This window comes from Rhea americana, unplaced genomic scaffold, assembly GCF_003343005.1.
Source record: "Rhea americana isolate MKP2758 unplaced genomic scaffold, rheAme1 scaffold_74, whole genome shotgun sequence".
NCBI classification, from domain to species: domain Eukaryota; kingdom Metazoa; phylum Chordata; class Aves; order Rheiformes; family Rheidae; genus Rhea; species Rhea americana.
In genome coordinates this window covers 29,944-54,525 of record NW_028186912.1, presented here as the reverse complement: position 1 = coordinate 54,525, position 24,582 = coordinate 29,944, and the positions used below count along the sequence as shown (strand labels likewise).

Below are 24,582 nucleotides of genomic sequence, written 5' to 3'. Positions count from 1 at the left end.
AATTCTTGACTCCATACTTGCCATATAACAAGTTATGTGCAATGTGACTGCTCTTCTCTCCTGGGCAAATTCACGTAGGCATTTTCAGGCTATAGTACTCAAAACTTTTCTGATATATATATATATATATTCATCTTAAGATAAATACAATGTCTAAACACGTGTCTCTGGGAAAAGTCATGTTTCAAATAGGCAAATTATTATCTTAAAACAAAAGTGGAGAGGCTACAGTAGGTATAGCCACCTAAATATGAACTTTAGATTAAAATTTCTAAACACTTACCTACCATAAATAAACATTTTAAGTACTCTTAATAACAGGATGTTATTTATATGTGCACGTATGTCCACCTTATCCCATATATACATTTGATGACTATTTGGGAATTCAAAGGTGCAGCCCTCAGTAATTGTATTATTTAAAAAAGTGAAATGAAGCCTATCTACTGTATGAGAAAAGAAATTCTCAAATATCAATTTCCAATTTTAAATTTAATTTCAATAGGAAAATATTAAAAATGTGCACATCTAAATTTTTCCATGTTCTGTATATACATATGTGTGTGTACGTATACATAGAAATACTCATGTACCACACATATACACAAAATTTAAGTGGAAATATTTTTGTCCACTATTCTCCCACATGTAAATGACATCATATTTCTAAAAATGTCAATAATAATATCATTAAAAATAATATTACATTTATTCCAGTATCAACTTTCTATTGTTTTTATTCTTTCTTCCTCCTAATTATGTCCACTGAGCACTAGTCAGCCAGATTCCTCCGTACACTTTCACAAATGTGATACCAACTGGATSTTATTGACGTCACTAGGGATGCATCTGGTTTACAGCAGTGCAAGTGACAGAAGAATCAGGCCAAATATCCTCAGGTAAATTAGAACCTGGTGGCATCTTTTCACCTGGATCTGATGAAGCTATACACATCACCATCTACATTCCACCAAATGAAAAACAGGCAGCTCACCACGAAGTTTTCAACCAGTAGCACGCTGAACCAAGCTCCCCCCGCCCCTTCAATAAATAAAATAGGTGAGAAAATACCCTAAAAATATGGAGAAAACTCAAACATTGTGTACATTTCATACAGTATAATACATGACGGTTTAGCATTTGACCTAAACCATTTTCCTGACTAGTCAGGAGACACCTGATAAATCACTGGTAAAGAAAAAAAATGTATTTTATAAACAAAGCATGTATTTCTAATATAAATGAGAACTTGTGTGTATTATATGGTATATACATACAGTACACACATAAAAGCAAACCTATCATTTCTAGTTTTGAACAGCAGTCTCTAAGTGGAGAAAATTGTACTATACAAATTTAACAAGCAGCTAAATTTCATGTTTAATATTCAAATTAATTTGGGGAGCAAACAAAGGTCAGTGCATCTTTCRACTCTGAAGTCTGACACTCATTCATCTATTTTTAAAAAGCCCTCTTCAACATTACAAGAAATTTATGGCAAGAATGTACTTTGACGCAAGACACGTGACACTTGGCTTACCTTTAAAAGAGATTTTTTTTAAATAAATCTATTATATAAAGAAATGCGTGTTTGCCAAAAGTCTGTTAAAATTACATCAAAACAACTTTAAAACCTGCTCACTGAGGATAATTGAATTCAATTTCCTGTTTTAAAACATTTAGTTAACAGTTCTAAATATTGCCTGGTGTAGCTTCAATAAAGATGTGATATGAAGACCCTTAAAAGAGTAAATGTCTCCATTTCAATTTGCTATGACAACAAATATTCTAGAAACAGCCTTCTTGGCTGGACAAGTTCAATGTATGAGTAATCCCTTGCAAAAGCTCTATGCCTTAAYGATGTCTGCTACAAACAGTGCTCCCCATAAGCCATTATCCACAAAGCCTGAAATTCATATGACATAATGAAAAAGTCTCCTGCAAAACAGGTTAACATTTAATTGAACATATATATTTGATATTTAATAATGCCAGAAAATAAATCACTGGCTATTTCTTTCTATCTGAGCAAGTAAAATTTTACATTTAAWTTTTTTTTTCTTGGGGAACTCACCTGCCATCATTGGGTGGCTTCAAAATATATAGTCAGGTGGAAGATAGTATCTCACTGTAATTACATGAAAAAGTAAACCTTACACTGGACAATATTGTAGAACACCAGAGTAAACTTCATAAAGAAATATGGTATCTTCCAGTATGTGTGTGTGTATATATATATATATATATAAAATAATTTATATATATGTGTGTGTGTTTGTGTGTGTGTGTATGTATGTTTGTATACATATAAATACACACACACACACGCACACACACACACACACACACACACACACAAAAACAACCAACCAACCAAAAAACCCCGAAGGAAGAACTTCATACAAGCAGGTATAGTAACTTTGTTTCAATTAAAGATGCAACTCTCTCTCACTCTTGGCAAGAATAAATTTGTAACGGCACTGCTTCTCAACAGTGCAAAGTATCCTGAGAAATTATTAAGATTACAACAAAATACAGGGCTGTCATCACTAAGTTTTTGCACAAAACACAGCAATTAAATATCTTAAATAAATAAAACAGCAGATAACCTATAGTGTATCCAAAACAAAAAGGGGATGTGACCTGGGACACTGCTAATTCTTCCATCACTAATAATTAGAAAAGGATTGCATTCAATTACTGTCAATATCTTTCAAGTTAACTATGGCCAATAATGTACACAGAGGTAATTTGTAATTCAAGTCTTTTTGTTTGTTGTTGTTTTTCTTCAACTAGCTACAAGCTGAGTTCTAAATTTTACACTCAAATATGACTCAAATTTAAAATAAGCCCTCTTAGAGGGGCATTTTCTAATTTTGTGCAACTTTGATGCAGAGCCCAACACAGTCCTATGAAGAGAGACAGTGCATCTTTAAGCTGATTGGCACTGAAATCCCATTTTCTTTAGCTGCATTCTATTAGCTTGGCCAAGTTATCTCGTAATTCTGTTAGTTCAAATATTTTTCCATCAAGAATTTCTAAAAGTGTCTTCAAGTTATTGCGAAAAGCTTCTTGCTCATTCTGACTTTTCTCCAGACGTTGCTCTAGATCAGACAGCTGTCCTTCCAGGTCTTTGTTTCGAATTTCTACTTCCTTCAGAGAAAATACATAATATGTTAATGTGTTGTCTATAAACAGATAGCAGTCCAACCTTCTGCTGGCATTCATGTGCTAGTTTTGTCAACTCTGTTTTTTAAAAAGATTTGCGATCCTTCCAAGTTTCCACTAAAACAAAATCAGAATCCAAATTTTTGTAAGGATTGAATACGCACTATCAGAAGCAACTCCTTTCTTCCATCTTTTCATTAATTCATCTAAAGAATAGAAACTTTTGGATATGGATAAAACTATTTGATCAGTGACTTGCACAAGAGTCCATATTACACAGTCTCATAACTCAACAAAGATGACTGCTTTATGTGTGAATTAGTACTGCCTTACTACTGCCCCTACTATATGCTCTTTCACACCAAAAATTGAGACTGAAATACAAACTAGCTATACTGATCGCAAGGTGAAATCAACTGTAACAAATTTAAAATAGCAAATGCTAGCTGAATATCTTGCTTGCTGGAAAAAGTCTTTCAAATTTTGTCCTCTGCTCTAGAGCACTAGCCTGCAAAATCTGTAATGCAACAGCTTCTGGAGCACAAAGCACATGGGAATTACTAGTGAGCTTCCATCCTACAAGTTGTTTTAACCTAGCAGGTGGAAAGATGAAGTAGCAGCACTTGGAAGGTAGCTGAGCATATTTGACACTGAGCAAGTTCTGCTCTCTTTCATGGGGAAGAGAAGCCCAAGATTGCCATGAGCAACGGCACAGCGCCACTTTGCCTCATGCCAGCTAGAGTGAGGGGGAGAGCTCTGTGCTGGGGCCACTAACAACTCTGGGCTGAGTATGAAAGAGAAGCGAGCTGCTCTAATTTATGCAGGTTGAGTCCCTTCTCACGTCAAATTACCAGTATGTCTGGTCTGGAATAGCATATTGCTATTTGTCTCACTCACTGTACATTTCTTAATTTCATAATGAATTTCATAGTTTCAGTTATGAAAAGCACTTTCAAAGACAGCACAGGGACTGTGTGCTTAGTGCACCACACATCCTGAGCAGTCAATCTCTGGAAAAGTGCAAAACAAATTAGTATTTATGTACATTAACATTTTTTAATCACCACTTACCTTTACAGCAGCCTTTTGTGTCACAAAGGACTGTTACAAAATTGTATTTGGAGCACTTAATGGAGCTGCTATGAGTTTTTACACCACCTTGTTTTGTCCAGTCGCTAGAGAGAGCTATTTGGCATCCTGCTGCAATCATTTCCTCCCATTCTGACTAACTCTCCTTTCTGTCTTCCCACCCTTCTACTGTTTTTATTATTTTATTTTTCTCTTCTCTTCAAAACAAATGCACATATTAGCATTTACACTGGTGATCTCAGTTGCATCACATGAGACACCATGACCCACACAGAATATGTATTTGGGCATTCAAGAGTGACAGATTAAAAGGCAGCTTTRTGCCAGAGTCAGTTGTCTAAAACATATTTTCACTTGTAAGGGGTGAGACGGCAGTGTCCATCTGCTGTTGTACCTCTGGGCAGATGAGTGGTAAGTCCGATAACCCATATCGGACTGTGCTGGCTCCCAGTGTCCATCACAGGGGTGAGGTCTGGGACCCATGCAGATGGAAACGGCAGAGAACATCAGGGAATCACAACTGAGAACTTAAAACCACAACCCTTCTGAGCTGTGGCAAGGCTGGGAGCCAGACCTGATTTTCACCTCTGTAAGAATGCTAGTATAGCCAAGGGTTACACTCAAATTAAACTTGAATACTTCATTTGCTTCTTGTTTGTAAATGGGCTAGTTAAAAATCACTGAGTTTTGATCACTGGTCTGGAATAGCACAGCTGAAAGCAGGAATTACCCCTTGATTCCATGATCAACAAAAGAATTATTTTAATTAGTTAAACATGGAATAATACAGTTGTGGATGCATTAAAGGAAACTAATTGAAAAAGAAACAATATAAATTAAAATACATTTACTTACATAATGAATAACTACCTCACAGTTGATATAAATGAGCAACTAGAACTGAGGCCCTATCTTTTGAAGGTTCTCCTCCACTGGGCCTACACTCCTGCGCTCCAAACTGAGTATTAGACAAGCACTAAAATGACTGCACAAAATTGAGATTTACTGTGTCATAATGACTGTAGTAGAGGACAAAAAAGGAAATTTAGGGTTCTGTCAACTCTGCAGTAACGAGTCATTCCTTTCTTTGGCCACACACAACTGACTGCTGTTTTTTCACCTTCCCTCATGYTTCTCCTGTCAGTACTCCTCTTGTACTCCCCAACCTCATATGGCCTAGGAGTTCTCCCTGCCACTGTTCTTAACCAAGAGATAATTAATTTCTGTACGTAAAGAAGCCAGCGATAAAAGAAATCATTTTGCAACAAATCCATGGATATGAACATTTTATTTGAGAACACACATACCATCTTGGTCTGAAGAACAGCACATTGGCCTGTATCTAGCACTGAAAATCTTCTTTCAGGCCCTTTTCGAATGCTTTTAAACTTAAGAATTGTTCTGCTGTGAGATGTTAGGGTGACAGCACTCATGTTAAAAAAAAAAAAAAAAAAAAAAAAAGCTTTATTCTAAATATAGTAACTTCCTTATTCATATCTACCATAATGATTTTTCTTCTAACTCTCCATTACTGTTCCTTGCCATGTATCTTTCAAACTAGAAGAGTTCCTTTCTTTTGTTTAAATTTCCAGCTTGTGTATGCTTTTAGTAGTTTGTATTCCATTCTTAACATCTCTTTTCTAATTAATATCCATTTAGTTTCCCAAATATTTCCTCAGATACACTTTCTTTCATACTTCCTCCTATTTTAGTTTCCTTAATTTGTGCTTAGCATACTTAACGTGTTATGGGAAGCAGGACTAACTGAAATATGCCAGAGGCTTTTGCTCCTAACTTCTGGAAAATGCTGCTCCCCAACTTCTACAGCAGATCCCAACACACATGTATCCTAGATTAGTACTAGTGATCTTTGCAATGGCATTGCATTACAAATTCATATCCAGTTCACGTGCAGTTTACACAGTCTGCTTCAATATTGTTACTTTTTGATGGGAAGCAACGGAGAGCTGTTCATGCAACGTATTCTGTTCTCCTAGTTGCAATTAATCTCAGGTAATAATCAAATGACTCTTCTAACACATTTAGCACATTTAGAAGGTTTATTTTATGCCGTCTTTTTCAAACTCCTCTTATAGCAGGCATAATTTCTTGTATATATATATATTTCTTGTATATTTTATTCATTTAGAAAAGACATAAACTAGTAACAAGTTAAGTTTGTTGTTTGCACTGTAATAATCTCTTGCAGCATTCAGTGCAAGGATGAGAATAAAATATTCAAACTATACACAACAGCTATGTTTTGGAATCTGCCATGGTCATAAAGATGTCCTGATTTACTGAGAGTCATACTGATCATGACTCATTGATATGCCTTCTCTACATTGCTAATGAAATTATTAGGTAACAAGGGCCTTGATACTTACCCTTCACTGTAATAACAAACTGCTCCTCACTGGAATTTACCAGTGATGGATTTCTAATTCATTCTCTTATATGAATGTGTCAGAAATGCAGTATACCTTGATAAAATAATTTCTTTGTATAGTGGTTTTCATACAGGCTGAATTCCAAAATATTTTAGAGTTACATAATCTATTTGCAAACAAAAGCAGGAAAAAGTAAAGCATAAGAAAAAAGAGCAGGATGAACAGATACGGACCCTGGAGCAATCACTCTGAAAACAAATGATGAGTCAACTAAGTGAACAGATGTAGGATGGTTAGTTTAGAGCTACAGAAGAAAATGCTCTGCACTGACGTCACAGGTGTAGGGCAAAGAGGCTCAGAGAGGGCCAATGTTACGAAAGCAGAAAGACTACAGTAGTTAGCAAAGATGTAAGATCTTCTACACTGGCTTTAAGATGAAGAAAGACAACTTTTAACTTGGATACTATGACAGCTTTACACCTTTATGTATAATTAATTTTGAGAAATTAAGTGATTACTTGCAAAGTAACATATGGACATCTATACACACTATATTCATTTAGTTACTAAAGATATAAACATACCCAAAAAAGCCACCGAACTTCATAATTTTTAACAAAGGCTTAGCTTTTTCTAATTCTAAAACATCTTTAATCTTTTACTAGTCTCTCACAATTCTGCTCGCTAAGGATAACTAATTCCCAGCTCATTATTACTTTTCTTGTGATCTTATACTGCATTTATTGTATATGCTACTGTTAGATCAATTTCCAACTTTCTTTACAATTCCCTTTTGGAATCTCTCAAATAAGTTCCTTTGCATCTGAAAACTTCCATGCTTAGTCTAAAGCCAGCAACAATTTTTAGGAATGTTGGAACAGGCTAGGTCAGATATATACAAAATAATCTTTAAAGAAACACCATCATAACATATTTTTCACAAATAATTTGACTTAAGAACATGGAACAATGATTGACTCATTTTGTTCTTATGTGGTTTATTCTGCAGGCTAAGATAAGATTCAAAGAAGTTTGAATTCATATAATGAATTTCAAAGGAAATCTGCATAATAATTTTTAAGTTGTGGATTGTTTGATGAAGTTTGTTTTTAGTATGACTTAGGTCAAGCTTTGGAACAGTGCGGGTCATCTTTAAGCACTTTAGATTTCAAACTATTTAATGCCTGAGTTTCCACCTGTGTCAAAATTCTTAAGCCTGAATGTAGAGTTTAAACTCATCTAAACTTTGGGCCAGTCTCATTCAGAAGGCTGGTGTTTCACAAGAGAGGCATGTCTATGTTGGCTAGTTAGCCTAGCAACAAAAGGACGTGGGCTCAGCGTACCAAGGGAGGGTCTTAGCCACCCATGCATGGCTTCATTCAGGAATTATTGAACCAGGCAGTATGCCCTATAAATCCCACAGATTCAATAGTAGTTTACATTGAGTGAAAACATTTCTATTACAAGGTTAGTAAACTGGCAGACTAACAGCCTTTATACTGGGACTTACTATATACCAATTCACAGAAGTGGAAGGCTGCGTATGCTGTTTCTAGTAGAGTAAGGTATCTAGCTTTACACACAGTAAAATAACAAGCCAGAAAAACAAAAAGTAATTCCAAGAAAATGTCAAATTTTGCTTCTAAAGTCTCTACTACACAAGAACAGTTTAACCTTTACCTTATCAGCCTAYGTTTAAAAGCTAACTACAGACTCGTTCTAACGTGATCATACAACACCTGATAGTTCAGTGGCATACCAGACCTGTGGAAAGACACTATTGTGAAAATGAGATCCGTATTGCCCATAACGTACTAATGAAGGACAACTGCTAACAGGAGAATATTCGGTGGAATTCTAAATGAGATCTGAACCTTTTCCCTCAAGAAAAAAATATCATGTTACAGCAGGTAGAAATTTTGGTACAAATACTCGAAAAGCATCCTGACTCAATGCTTTGTGACACAGTTGAACTTATTTATCTGGTAACATCAGTAAAAAGAACGTAAGTTGCTCACGTGAACTGCTCACCTGTTGATCATTTTTTCCTTCTCTCTAAATTAATATAATGCACTGTAGCTCACCTGTAACTTCTGGGTCAAAGAATCCCGCTGTGCCTGGAGCTCTCTGGCATTGTCAATTTCTTGTTTCAATCTTTCTATTTCCTGGGGGAGAAGAAACGCTCTCTTTAACACCACCTCATGAGACTTAGGCTCTGTGCAGGTAACCTGGCTGCTGATGCTTCTCTGGAGCAAACCATTCTAGGGCCACCAAAACTGCCAACTGGCTACTGCCTATCATGGCACAGGGAGTTCAAGGTCTGCCTCCCACATTCTTGCATCTCAGTGCCAAAAGATCAATTCCAGTGTGAACAAACAATACAGGTAAGGATTTAATTTGCTATAAAAGTCCAAGACTCTCATTCCCACAGAAAAGATCTGAAACATTTMTTTTGTGGAAAATTAACAGTGCTCATAATTACAGAAATAATTTTATGCTTTAAGTTCTATTTTAGTCTACCTCAGCACTCTTTTAAGCCAAAAATCCAATTTGCATCTGTGAGCTGCTTATTATGTCACTAGCAACGGGCTGAGCATAAAAAGAATTGTCTGCTGGTACCTTCAATTTAGGAAGCAGAAAGTAATAAGGTATAAAAATAACAAAAATATATGAAATAATGAATAATGAAGGAGAACTTTGCTTTGCTTACCCTCTAGAGAAAAGAATAGAAATTGCTAATGAAACTAAAAAGTATCAAACTTCAAAAAGCTTCCTTTCTGAGAGATATCTTTGCATCCAGTAGCTCAGCATAATTCAAAGGAGCACCAATATAGGCAGGCTTAAGACCTGGATACTAATCTCTTAAGCATGAGGGAGTTTGGAGAAGGCTTTTCCTTTTGGGATGAAATTCTTTGTAACTGCTGTGTCTCCTGCACCCTCCTTTGAAACAGCACCCTAACAACAGCCATCGTTAGGGACAAGAAATAGAAACAGACACGCTGCTCATCTGAACAAATATGTTAATGCCTACTGTGAATCACAGAAGTCTCAAGGAACCTGTAATTACACAGAGCAAATGCTCCCTCAAATTTACTCCTTCCATCTCCCTTTTCCACCACTATACAGGGGCAATTCTGTATCATTTTAGGATACAAATCCATTTTCCCTTAGGACGTGTGYCAAAGCAGGTGTTACTCTAATTCCTCATATTTTCTGCTGCTGGTCCAGCCCAAGGCTGATGGCACAACAAACATAATCAAATACAGAGTGGGGGTCAGCACACATTTAAGAAAAGGACTGATCTTAGGGATCATAGAAGTCATTTAAATTAGTCAGAAATAGTCTGATAAACAGACTGGCCTGAAAAAGAGATCGATCTATTTCTTGCTATGAACTCTGTTCTCCACAAAAGGGAAAGCTGTACTTACAACCGTTCCACTTCTGAGTGAATTTGGACTGCATCGGTATGATGAGAGCTCTAACGAAATCATGTGTCCCTATGCAGACTTACTTTTGCAAAGAACAATGTTTGGTAAAAGCAAACAAGAAAAAATCGTATTTTTTGTTGTTCAGATACCCAACTCTATATTGGGCTGACGTAATTATATACAGGAAAAATATTAACCATTTCAAAGAAGCTGAAAAATGATTTTTTACTTCGTAATACCTATAGGAAATAGCAGAGTATTTATCAACTCTCATAAGGTTAATATTGAAAGCTTTTAGCAATGATACACCCGAAAAGGTAAGAATAAATGTTAGGAAATACCTCTTCCTTTTTCTTCAGTGTAGATTCTAATTCCTGTATTGTCTGGTTTAATTCTGTTTTGTGTGTGTGGACTGCATTGGCTTGACTGCTCACACACTCTAGCTCAGTCACCTGTTGAAATACGGAGAAGCAAGACATACAGAATTAATGGAAAGAATTTCAAAGTAACATTACTTCTTTGTATAAATAGCTACATTTAAAATATACCATTAATTCTGAGTGATATACATTAAATTGGTAAGGGTGTTTCTATGAAGCTAGCATAAAATTCCTTGACAAATTGTTTTGCATAAAATGGTTGCTATGACTTCTAATATTTACTGTAATATCCTAGAAACAATATATTTTATATGTCGTAGTTTAAAAGAACATTAGTTAAAAGTAATACTTACTAATTATTGAAAATTTTATGGAAGAAGCTAAATTACCATTTCAGAATGAGTAATGCCTAAATGATTAAACACAGATCTGTCAGCCTAACTAACCTCTCCATCTGACACTTTTTAATGTTGCACCATCTTAATCAACTAAGCCACAATGCTCGCCCACTTCCTAGCAAGCCAATTAACATTTCACAGTCTCAATTTCTGATTCTGCACCAACAATGTAATAGCAGATACTCAGCTATCAACATGCAGCTGCCAACTTCTTACTTCCTCTAGTTTCAGATCTCTTCTCTTGGTCACAGAGCCAACAGTTAATGGCACAATTTGGATTTGTATAGTTCCTCTTTATTAGCAAGCAGCACACTATCTCCATCTGCCCTTGGATGAGATAAGATACCTGGCACTGGCATGCTCTTTTTTATTTTATCTTTTAATTGAAGAGATGTTAACATGCCTGCTATTCACAGACAAATGGTCATCAGAAAATAGCTTGTGCACCAGTGAAAAACAATCCATGCAGCAAAAGCTTATGTAGAAAAATCTTCRTTCATATATCTCTCAAACTACAGACCAAAATATTAGAGTCCTTTCAAACCGCATGTCTGCATAGATGTTTGCACTAAAACATTTTTGTTTAATAACTGTCAAAATAGTAAAAATGCTACTATTTAAAACCCAATATCCCATTTTTTTCTAGAATATATGTGCCTATCAATCTCAGTAGTGTCTGTCTACAGAAGCTAACAAATCTGGCCCAAAATTTCTTTGAAMAAAGTGTATTATTGTGCTACCCAATTCTGCAACCAAAAAACTTTTAGGTCTTCATTTAATTTCTTTAGAGAAGTAGCCCCTAGATGGAGGTATGGGCTGCATTCTCCAGGACAATTTTCTTTCTTAGAGGACAAAGATCTTGAGGAATCAACGTTGGTGCCCTCCAGTACTGATGTAGTCCAGGTAGTGAAGCCATTGTGATTTCAGACTCCAGGCTCTTTGTAGGCTCAAAAGGTAGATTATTGAGTGCAGGGACAAGTGAGGGAAAGCCAAGGTGAAATACGAAAATTAAAACAAAATCCCTATCAGCTTCTCCTTTCTGAGATCCAGGGTATAAACTTTCCCTCTAACAGCCATGACTAGTCTAGTTTCTTCTACTGGAAAATTACGATGACACATTTTTGCACGTTAGGCTTACAAATAGAGATTACAACAATTCTTGGGAGGGGTAAGGAGAGCAACTTGCTACAAAAAACCCAAGAACCATCTTATTTGCTGGGACTGTCCCAAAAGAGGTTTCTGTGCTCATGGCAAAAAAGTAATAGCAGTTAGCTCAGTTTTATATGACACTGAGCATTATTGTTACAGTTTTGGATCATTCTCTCAATTTGTTAAAATTAAGTAAAGATATTTCTATTTAGATTCTTTGTGAGTGATACCAATAGAAGTATTTCACTACTGTAATTACAAAAACACAAACAAGCAGAATTGCACTACCCAGAAATCTATGGCTAAACAATGTCCATTGAACTGAACCAGTATCTAGACACAACTGGAATCACAGAGCTGCTGAATAATTTAGGCCAGAAAGGAACCGCGGAGGTCACCTGATCCAACCCCTCTGCTCAATACAGGGTCAATCTGAAGTCACATTTGGTTGCTCAGGGTCTTACCCAGTAAAGAATCCTTCCTCTTCTTCCAGAGCTGCAACACGCACATGCAGGCCCCTATATTCCTGCCCTGGGCATATGGTGCCTTACAAAAAGCTCTAGAAAATTTCTAACCTTTACTGGGGCTCTCAAACTGAGTCCTTCACCCACCTCCATCCTCTCTTGAGTTTAACATGGTAAATTCAAGCTCTTCTGTTCAACTGAGTCTTGAATTAGAGGTAGAAGCCTCTGTGAATCCAGAGTTAGTGTTGGGAAACCAGGTTCAAGCTGTCTTTTACTTGTTATGTAAGACGGACTGGAAATGCAGGCACACTAACCACTGTGTTACACAGTAACCCACAAGCAGGTCAATCTCTGTTAAAGGCGCGACACTCAGCAATACCTGTCGGTCTTGCCAAGCACTGGCAAATGAATGCTCTTTACRCAAGTGGAATAGCCCCAACAGGATGGACAGGGAAAACCCAGTCCCCCAACCACCTCTGATCTTATGACAAAGAAAGAGCTTGGACCCACTGCTCCCCATAGTGTTTTCTCCGGGCTGGTACACGCGGCAATAATGCATCTGCACTGTTAGTGCAGCCCTGGAGTCGGAGGCTGGCAGATYGAACTGGTGTGGATAACACGTACTGGCCTCAGCAGCTTGTATCGCTCCTAGCTGGAAATGCCTCCAGCAACAGCCCTGCCAGTTGTTTGGGTCACACAAACTCTCCCCAGTACGCACTGGCCCTGCTAACTCTAGACACCTATTGAAATCGCTGAAGCCAACACAGCTGGTTTTGCTTGAGCAGAGCAGGGAGTGCTCTCACAGACCCTCATGCCAACAGCATGGGGGGCAGCACCCTCTGTCAGAAGGGCAATTAATTATTCAMAGCTAAATGGGCTGTAATGCCTTACACTGGGCCAGGTTTTCCCTGGGCAAACATCCATCTCTCATTGCTTATGAAAGAAAATAATGTGCTGTTCAACTGTTTTGTTCACTGTTCATTGAAAAATCAGTAACTTGAAAGAAAAAAAAATCAATTAAAACCAGGTTTACTTTAACCACAGTCTTATTTAAATGCCCATTCCTACAGAGACCTGAAAAGATTTCAGATATCTTCACGATGTTATCTTCCTAAATGTAACTATAAAAAATAAGATCGTATTGTGACCCTTTTAAAAAATCTGCGGACTAAAATGGGCTGGAAAAAGATGCAATATAAAGAATGTGCATTTAAAAAAAAAAAAAACGAAAGATAAAGCTCTAGGCAAAAATCTGGATAGCTTTTACTTGCTCTATTTACTTTGTTTCAAATTGAACTTATTATTCTCATGACCAGTGGTCCAAAAATCATTAAAAATAATTGTTTAGGYGTTATACACAGAAGGGGGCATAAAAGAAAGCTAAAATGCTTTAGCAGACCCTCCTACCTGCTATTTTCAGGGGCATCTTCTTGTTCATTTTTTCATGTTTAAGAGAAAGGCTCAATCAATCATTCAAGCATTTGCACACCAACAGCAAGCAACGTAACTGTGATTAAGCCTTGTTTCCAGTACAGAACTCGCACCGAAAGAAGTCTTTGAACAGTGCAAAGATTAAACAAGGTTCTTCTTCTGTGCTATTATAAGATCAAATTGACTTACCTATCCAAAACACTCAATACTGTGGCTTCGTATTTGAGACTTAAAAACAAAAACACAGGCACAGTGCACTCTGCCTCTACTTCGGAGGAGTGGGGGGTACATATTTAGAATCCAAGGAAGGATTGCATGAAAGGAAAGAAAGTCTGAGAAGGGTTTTTAGTGACTATTTAATGAGCTAATTCTTCTAGTATATGGCCATTATTATTTTTAACTGCATACTTCAGTGAGAAACATAAKTCAGATAAAACAGGACAGCAAGCCAACTTGTTCTAGTAAAGCCTAAAACCTTCTCAGTAGAGGCCATAGCAGAATTTCCTAGAATTTTTCATCCAGGGCCAGCAGCCTATAAGTAGAGGGGTAAGTCCAGGCAGAAATTTTCATTGTAGCATGCRGCTAGCATACACTGAGCTGCAGAGAAGCCTGGAAGAGGAGGGAGGCTTTGGGCCACGTAATAGAAYGAGAAAGCAAAACAGACTTGACATGAGCTTAAGACAGGGACTGCACAAGAGTTTCAGAAGACTGAAGAATCCCTCAAAGAAAACAGACCAAATCAAAACACAAAGAAACAAAGAGAAGAGATTCTATCAAATCCCTGCACAGACGACTGCTTGACAATGGAAGAGTTTGGTCAGAGAGAGGCAAAGAAATGGGAATGACAGAAATACCAGGAGCCGTCTCCCTCCCAGAATAGTTGCTGCTGGAATGAATCAGAGCTATTTTTGCTGAGGTTATTTCATTTTCTCAAACCATTTTCTTGAGACCAATTCATACACTTCTGGTCTCAAACAATAATACGTTTTACTTGGTACCTTAAATTCAGTAACAACAGATCATAAATTTCTTTCTAAACTTCATACAGAAATTACTTCAACTACCACAGAAATGCAAAAGACAGACAGGTTAAGCTATTTTTAGCATAGCTTTGGCCTATTCTACAGATACATCTGACGCTGTTAACTTGCTGTTTCCTACAGATATTTTTATCCTTTGTTTTTATTGTGGAACACAGTATCAGAGGTCTATTGACCCAGCCTATCATGCAGAAGARACAGAGAGCTCATGTGTAAGACTGAATATATGCATTAATTATGTGCTTTTAGCTAGTTGACTTACGTCCCTAAATAAATCCTAACTATGACTATGATAAAAATATTGCATCATTAATTCAATTTGTACCCCCTACAAACCCATTGCTTTCTACAATGAGAAGAGAAATGATGTTGTGTGGCTCAGCAAATCTAGCAAAAACTGCATAAAGCTTTGTGTATTTATGCAGAAGAACCTTCTCAGTTCTTCATGGTGGATAGAAAAGACACAAGCCAGCATGCAAACAAACTGATCAGTAAAATAATTCCGGCATGGCTTTCAAAAAATAAAAATCTAGAAAGATTTTTCGTGCTAAGAAATGTGAGTATGCAGGAAACAAGGAAAATTGCTTTTCAAGGTTGCTGCTGAAGGAACAAAATGTGCACCATAGTATTATTCATATACATCATTTCTGACAGCAAATTAAATATTGTAGTTTCCAAGATTTACCCATAGATAAATGACAACCTGGGGGCAGAAGCGAGTTTTGTGCATTACCAATAATATATTACTTTTTTGAACTGAGAAAACAATTAAAGATTTTGCTGAAAAGGACATATTTTCTCTGTGGGCATTGATGCCTCAAGCCATGGAAATATCAAAATATTTTCCACAGTTATTCATTACTACTGAGATGAAAGACAAATAATCCATCATCTGCTTACTTCTGTGAAGAAAACAATGAAATTGCAGTAAGAATATTTGAAAATATATAAAGTATACCAAAAGCAATAGTTTGACCTTCAGCCACGCATGACTGCATGCAACTGATAATGCTAATACTAATTTCAGGGGACATCCTTTTGTCTACAACCTAATTAGAAAATATTTTTTCCAGCTATTTGACCAGCTCACAAAATACATGCAACAGCAAACATGGTACAGATATGTCATCCTTTAATCTTGAAGACTTAAGTCTCATTTCTTCATTCTTCAACAGAGTTTTAAAATTGTAAGAGATATTTCACACTATTGAGCCTTGACTACAAGAAAATGTTGTGGCATGCCTCCACAAAATATGTTTTAAAATTTGCAGATAGAAGGATCTTAAAGATTTCTTAGCTTTTTGAAAAAGATGGGATGAAGACCCRTATGAAGATAGGGATGAGGGGCTCTTCAGTKAAAAAAGCTTTTTTCTTTCCCAAGTGACAGTGCTTTGCTTGTTTTTTCAAATAGAATCTTCATCATGACACTTCTATATAATACCACATTTAGTGAAGGTGCATTTCCACAAAAACCTGATTAATGTYTTGGGTCATAACTGCAAACCTGCTCTAAAAACAAACCAAGGCAAACAGGAAAAGATAGTAAGGACTTGCCTTCAGCTCACACCCCACCCCGCCCCTCTRCAAAAAAGCCTAAATTCACATTTTGATTTCAGGAAACAAAATTACCATAACCCGATTCACCTGTTTTGTCCAAATAAATACAGTCTTTTTAGGAAACAGTAAGTATTAGCTAAGTAAGTATTGACAAAGCCTAGATACAGATTATTCTTATCAAGGATCAAAGCATACAAAAGAAAGCTGAGACTACATGCTAAGATTTCAGAAATCTTTTCCCAGGAAACGCTCTGATACGCTAACTTCAAGATTGACAACAAATCCTATTTTAAAAACAAATAGCCTATTATAAAAAACAATAAAAAACAATAGCTTATTATAACTGAAATGCATATTAGGGGAATAAAAATATAGATGAGACAGAAAAACACATATCACTTGAAATAAAATGCTCTTATTTTTCCTTTGCTTATCCYCTAATTCCATGCAAAGGAAGTGGTCAGTCTTCACAATGTTTTCTGTTCTCAAGGATTTTTAAACTATTACTCCAGATTTCTTTTAATTAGAAACTAGTTCCTCTGTGAGAAAGATCAGTATAAAAGTCCTACTGCAGATAATTACAGCCTGCCCTAAAACACAAAACTTTTTTTTTTTTTAAAAAAAAGCCTGTCCTCCAAAATTAGAAAACAGTCACTATTTCCCCATGTCTTCTAAAATCACAACTGTAACAGTTAAAACAATTAGCCTTCCAGATCTTGCCGCATGGTTTCTAACTCTAATACTCACCCAGAACATTTCTCTGGAACATTGGTTGACATTTAAGATTACAATCTCACTTATAAAATCACAAAAGGCTGCCTTTGCATTTTAGGGAGTTTTTAGTGTAATAAGGGTTTACTTGTAAATCCAGATTAACTATATACATGAAAATACGAATTTCTTGTACATAACGGCAGCCATTTTTTATGCACTCATGATTTGGTCCATCTGCACTYATACATTTACTTCAGTTAAATAAGAAGTCATAGAAAATGCATAGACAAATACTAGCCAAATGATAATCCCACTGTTTTGGCATTAAACTGCCAAATTAACTATGCTTACCCTGCAAAATGCTTATCTATTTTCATTATAAACAAACGGTACCAAGCTACTATCTAGTCACCTGCTAATTATTATAGTTTAAGAAGGAAGTTATGCTTTCATAACATTTTTCTTTTAACTAATCAAACTAAATTTAACAAGTTCAGATGATTCAGATAGTGGGGTACGAGGGACATAGACTTGAGGGGAGGATGACAAGAGATGGGCATCACATAATAAAAGGTAATTGTTAATAAATCTTTGGATCAAAACTCCCTTAAAATTTTTTTAATTACCGTGCTGTCACCTTATTTTAAATTTCCACTTTTAGAAAATGTCTTTCCTCAGTCATACAAGACCAGACTGAGACATGTTAATAGGCTTCTGTGAACAGCTATTCACACAATTAGTCCCACAGTAGTGCTAAGAAGTTATTCAATAGCATTGACTTCTCAGTATGTAAAGAAGTCCACAACATGGCTGTGATATAGCAAGCAACTTTATCACACATCTGCGTGTTCAAAATTGGGTCTTAGTTGTTCTATTACTAGTTCAGATAGTGGAAACATGGATGTTAGTGCTAAAGGGTCTGCAAAACTTTAAAAGATTTTCTACAGCATTTTGGGATAATCTAAGCAGATGGCTCATATGCGGTTCCATAGCTCTTGTGGAATCTGCTAACTGGATTTAAAGATACTTGTTTTCTTTAAGTTGCACAGAAGTAGCCCAGGAAAATAACCCTGGTTTTATTTCTTTACGCACATGCATTCTTTAATATCCACTCTAGAATTTCTTTTAACAGTGGTGAAATCAGGACCTACTATTTTTCAAGGATATTTTTTTAATGACCCACATAAGATGGCATGATATTTGTTTCATTCACTGAATGAAACAGACAGATGAAGAACTAGAACACAATAGGCTAATTTTGTCTTATTTCCTAGGAAATAATAAAATAACAAGCTAGAATTCAAGAGTTACCTCTCTATTCTTTTAGGAATACCCAAGAGCTTGATCATTTGCCTTCATCTCATTCAGGCTGCTTTTCCTGCAGATGAATGATCTTCAAGGACTACAGCTCTTTTATTATGCACTGGTGTTATTACTCTGTGCTATTGCCCAGTGTCATAGGATGATTTACTTTAACAGTTAGCATGCAAGAAAAAAATGCACAATTTTCTTTTTTTTTTACATGACAGAGATGAAACTTTGGGTTACTTTGCATAATTCATATCACCATTCAATCCTTTGCACAATATCAGGATTAATGTTAGTGCTGAAGCTATTTCATTTGTCTGAAGTAGCTCACTTTAGGTTTTTTTATCTGTTACTGAGCTGTTCTAAACTCATGAATTCCTTTTGACTTCAAAAAGGTATGCAGGGTGTGTAGGAGTGCTCCCCCAAGCCCATTTAAAGAAATCCTTGTTGTTAAGCTGCTTCTGAGCAGATTAGTGGGAAGGAGGCTCAGAGCTCTAAGGTAAGCTCCTGACTGGGCATCATATCTTCCCAAAACTGTTATCTTTTTGTATTTTAGAGGGAAAACCAAACATTAGGGTAGTAAATTTTTGAACAATGTAGTGTGTGACAAAATACTGAAGTGTAGTATTTTTGACTTGAGCTCACAGTATACCAGAAGAGAGCACAAAACTTTAATTTATTGAGAACTTTGCACTCAGCCACACTGAATCTGTATTATATTTCCTCTCAGCTTTAGGCACTACTAATGCAGAGAACAAATGGGAGAATGAAAACAAAGGCATCAGAGAAAGCAAATAATGTAAGTTAATAKGAATAATTGAAATGATGGATGAGGAAATCTTAGACTTGATCAGAAATAGTAGATAATAAATTAAATTAAATAGAAAACAATCAAAGAGAGAAGCATTTTAGCTTCAATATCAATATGCATTACTTCTCCCCACACACCACATTTGACATAGAGGATACAAGTCTGCTGTATCTTGCAGATAAGATGACTCAGGCACCAAAACTTATTTATATACACCTAAAGTACATAAGGACTGAATACCACAAGTACATTATATAAAAACCACATAATATATTATTAAATTGAACTAAACATAGCAAAAAGTAGTGGAAGATCTAGTCTTCATTTTGGAGACTGGTCTACTTCCTACAACATTTGCTTTGTCACACAAGTATCTCACTCCAGCACATGTCTACTTACATTGTTTCTCCTCAGTGGGCAAGATGCTGACAGCACCAACTTTTGCCTACAAAACAGCATCTAGATTTCAATTTAACCTGCAAATTCATTTCCAAACCTCCATGTTCTTTAAATCACTGTTTCTAAGACTATTTCTAAAAACCTGGTCTATTCAGCTTTTCTCAACAAAGTTTCTTTTGGATCAAACTGCATTTTTCTTCTGAATCGGCAACAGACAAGTTGTGCCATGGCAAATTCCAATTAGAATTAGAAAAAAAATCTTCACAGTGAAGGTGGTCAAGCACTGGAACACATTTCCTGGAGAGGTTGAACGATCTCCATTTTTCAGGACTTGTCGTGGCCCTGACCAACCTGATCCTACTCTGAGTTGGATCTAATTTCAAAGTTGGTCCTGCTTTGAGTGGGTATATTGGAGCAGATGACCTAACCAAAGTCCCCTTCCAAGGAAAGTTATTCTGTGATTCTGTGAACTAAAGACGGGATTCATCCTACCTGACTAGAATTAGGGCTATGGGACAGCTGTTCTTCATGATGTTTTTGTCCCTCTATGACTTATAAAAATAAGACGGCAATCTTAGACTAGATGTATAACTTTTACGTAAACTCAGGTGAGATGGGTTTCAATTTAAGGAACAGGTTTTTTGATCAGTTTCAGCTATGTGCTTATATTAAGCTTAACAGATACACCTAGAAGAATGGTAACACCATTCAGTGACTTAACACTGCTTGTTCCCACATACACCATAGCCAGCAGTCTTCAGGTCTGCCCTTTTAATAGCATGTTTTCTGCCTTTGTAACGGAGAAGTATCTGACTTGTAGTTTCTTGTTAAAACCAGGGAATATTTCACATTTGAAAGATCAGTCTTGGGTTAGACCAGCTGTTGTATCTCATTATATGGATAACAGATTGAGATTAATTTTTTTAACATGATCTGCATACTCTTGCCCAATGAGTTTGACTTAGTAGGTTAGCCACATCTAACTTTTTCTAAAACCAGTTCCAATAAAAGACAGTACTCTTGATGAACTATCCTGTAGTAATTTACAGGCATGCACAAAGAGTCATAGACACAGAGCATTACTATTTTGCATGTGAGAAATAAATAAGAGAAAGATTTAATATGAGCATGTAAAAGGCGACCATAACGGCACAATGCAGATGATTCCATGTTATAAGAWTTTGTGTTTTATCAAAATACATAATAGACAATTGTAAGAAATTTGCTAGGCAAAGGTTAAGAAAAACAATGTTATTAATGCATGTAGGCACAAAGACTTGCTTACTACTGTTGTTAATTGTACTATGAGGTACAAGCAGAATCTCATTTTAAAGTTACCTACATTCATTAATTCTATTTTCCAATACCAAATTTTTAAAAAAGACTAAGAGTGACAGTATAATTACGTAAAAGAGATCTTCTACCATACTGCTAYGCCTGTTTCGTCTTTGCAACAAAAGCTGTGGATACATTTTATTATGAAGAATGCTATCTTGCTAGGTCTGCACTTCAGTGATGCCTTCTTCACTGGAAAACTTATGCTGGAGGTCAAACCTACCCAGTCTTCTGCACTGTATTAATTAGTAGGTTATAATTTAATCAATATTAATTACAAATGACAGCACTGTTATCTATTAACAAACCTGGAACACTATGTTTAGAGTTTCTGCCCTTCCAAAGGAGAAATTTAAATGAGGCAGCAAAGTGAAAATCTCTRTTTATACAAACATATATTACAAGCTCGTGTCTTGCTGGAAATTTTCTGAATAAAACCAGTTTTGTCTGCAACAGCCAATTTCCTGAAATGAAAGAACTTTCAAAAACCATCAGTTTTAATTGCACTTCATGCACCTCATGCATTTCAGCCAGCTACCACACATGCAATTAGGGCCCACTAGAAACTGCCATTCTTCCCTTCAACTCATCTGACTAGGACTTCAAGATCTTGTCTTCAAGTCAGTCAGGTGTAGGACTGCCCCAATAACTTGACATATCCCCATTTTTCCAGGCTCGAGGGAACTCTTGCTACTCTTCCAGACCTCCAGGCAGATGCAGCCTGCTGAATTTCTTATTCTCAAATCACTACAATTCTTGTCCCTGTGACTGCTTACAATTGCCAGTTGTAACAATAATATGGATAGGTCCACTACACATTAAAAAAAAATGCTTTGCAATTTGCAGATGYGTCTAACTGTATTTGCCATACTTTATTTCACATAAAGGAGCAGAGCATTACCAAATTAAAAGATTTGACCTATTTGCTACATGTCCTTTTCCTTCTGTCAGTATATCCATGAAAGTGACTTTCATGCAAAGATATATATGGGGCTTGTTTGTTTTTATTTCCTGCTCCATGATATTTTTCTAAGTTAACTGACAGTAACATAACTATAACACAGAACCATCAAAGACAGCTTTCCTCCCCATAAACGCTAGTTTTGCCTTCACTTTGCATAAAAATATGTGCTAAGCTTTGATGACAAATTGAAATGAATAAAGGTGGATATGTTATGCCAATATATAAACATTTACAAGAGAAAAAAAAAGAACAGAAAAATATCATACACTTATTTTTCCAATGCAATCTTCAATCTTGAATAGTTCCTTAAATACCCACTGCTGCCTCCATTGGACTCTAATTCCTGGTYTGCAATATTACAGTGAGAGAATGGGACCATACCCCTCCTGTATGAATGCATGAGCAGATCTTTAATTACATATGATGAACTTGATATACTTTTTTTTGATATACTTTTCTTTAGGTGCAAGGATGAAAGGAAGGTGTTGGTCTTTGATATATGTGGAAGCTGGAACATGGTTCTTTTAAGTTACAGATCTGAGGTCAAGTTTCTGTGGGCTAAAATGCAAAAGGGAGTCGAGTGTAATGCTACAGAGAAGGTTCTGAAGCAGATGTGATGGAGCTCACAGAAAATGAAGAGAGAGCAGCTAGCTAATGTGTCCTAAGTAGTATGGCTTATGTAACTCCTCCTGCAACAAAAACCTCTGCAGAAAAGAAACTGCTGAAAAGGAACAGTATTTCCTAACTGAGGAATATTCCTTCAGTAGCTCCTTCTACCTCCAAGGCATACTCCAGCTACAGCTGCTCTGGACCTTCACCTGGAGATTTTGTGGGAAAAGATATAGCTTCCATCCACCCTTGCTTTTGTTCTTTGTAAGCTTGTACTCCAGCTTACCTAGTCATTAGGCTCCAGGCTGTATCCTTGTTACAGAGATGAGTTTCTAAGTCCTCTGTGTCATGTGGAAGAAAGGATATTCATAATAGAATCTGGGTGCACTAGGGGTTGACAGGTATCCACACAGAATAGTGACATATCAAAGGAGCGTAAGCACTTCTGGCTGCATTTGCCCAAGTGCTTTGTATGAGAATCCTRTGTATGTCAAAGTGATCATTAATTTCTGTCTCAAAGATTTACCTAAAGCCCCAATGTTAAGCTTATTTGCTTTGGTCCAATATGAGCATATACAGTTACCATCACTTCCTTGTCAGATCTTTAAGGATCCTGGCTGTTTGTCTTTCCTTACCCGCTTATGAAGACGTTCTGCTTCCTCCTGATAYGCAGCAAGCTGTTGTTTCCATTGTTTTACATTGGCAGTGGATTCCAGCAGGGCTGCTGTGAGCTTAGCATTATTACCCTTGAGTGTGGCCAGTTCTGCCTCCCAGTGCTTGCTGATTGTCGAACTGCATAGACAAAATAAGAACAGTCAGAACCCTGCAAACCTCCTCTTGCTTTTGTTTTCCTTTAAATGTCTTACATTTTTTTTTTAATATTCAGAAGAGAATTGAGCAAAAATCCTTTAACTGAAAGCTCAAATGAGAATGCAAGTGCTCAAAAATCAACAAAACTTTAAATTCAGAAAATACTCAAGAGAATTGCTAAAATAGGGATATAATTATGTGAAAATAAATTATACCCTCCCAGTTCAACATTGCATTTTATTTTATAAGATACTATAGATAATGAAATTCACATCAGTTTCCCCAAAGCAACAGCATCTAATTCTAGAATATTTAAATRATTAGGCACCATTTTAATAGATAATATAGTACTTTTTCATCTATTACTTCATGAAATATATTCTAGAAAAAGATTTGTCACCAACCTGATCTAACCTGATTAAAAAGAACTAATGTAGTGCTTTGGAACTGACAGCTTATTTGCCTTAATGCAAGCCTTCTATGCCTGAAATATATTTTTTTAATTAAATACCATATTTAATTTGTAGTTACAAATTCAAAGACCTTGAATTTCACCACCATAAAACTATCACTGTTAATATGCCTTTCTTCAGCAAGATCAGCAAAGAAACTAAAAATTAAGGAATACGGCACTATTATTGCTTTATTGCAAAGAGGGAGCTGAGGYTGGGGTTTACTGGAGTGGCCTACGAAGAAACAATTTATTCTCTGAGCAAACAAAGGGCTTTAATTTTCACAGCTCATTAGTCTGCCATAATCCACAGTCCCTACTTTGCACACAGTATGTAAAGCAAATCCATCTCAAACACATCAGGTGGATGTATTTGTATACAAACAGGTCATTAATGTTCACTTGTATAACGCTGATAGAGTGTGAGGTGAACACCTATGTGGAAAACACATACAGAAAATCATTCACTTTGTCTAATTAGATTGCTAATGAAGGTATTGAAAAGTGATGATCTCTAACTCTGGCAAAAATTACTTTGCATATGAATACCATTTTGCATATACATTTATAGCATGCAATTTGAACTCTGCACATATGAACAGCTAATAGTTCTGTCACCTTTTTACCCACCAACTTTCCTTTTTTCACTTCATACCTCTGCACAGTCCATCTGACAACAATACCTTT

General features: G+C 36.3%; 1 protein-coding gene across 1 annotated transcript in view; it reads right to left on the bottom strand.

The window, feature by feature from the left end:
• Nucleotides 1–24,582, bottom strand: part of HOMER1 (homer scaffold protein 1) — a gene marked incomplete at its 5' end in the record, with an annotated part of 47,942 nt that overhangs the window by 21 nt on the left and 23,339 nt on the right. Inside the window, 4 exons of the mRNA XM_085322043.1 lie at nt 1–3,153; nt 8,732–8,812; nt 10,417–10,527; nt 23,270–23,426. The exon at nt 1–3,153 is cut by the window's left edge and continues 21 nt beyond it. Of these exons, the coding sequence (XP_085178169.1) occupies nt 2,965–3,153; nt 8,732–8,812; nt 10,417–10,527; nt 23,270–23,426 (538 nt within the window). The remainder of the gene's footprint in view (nt 3,154–8,731; nt 8,813–10,416; nt 10,528–23,269; nt 23,427–24,582) is intronic.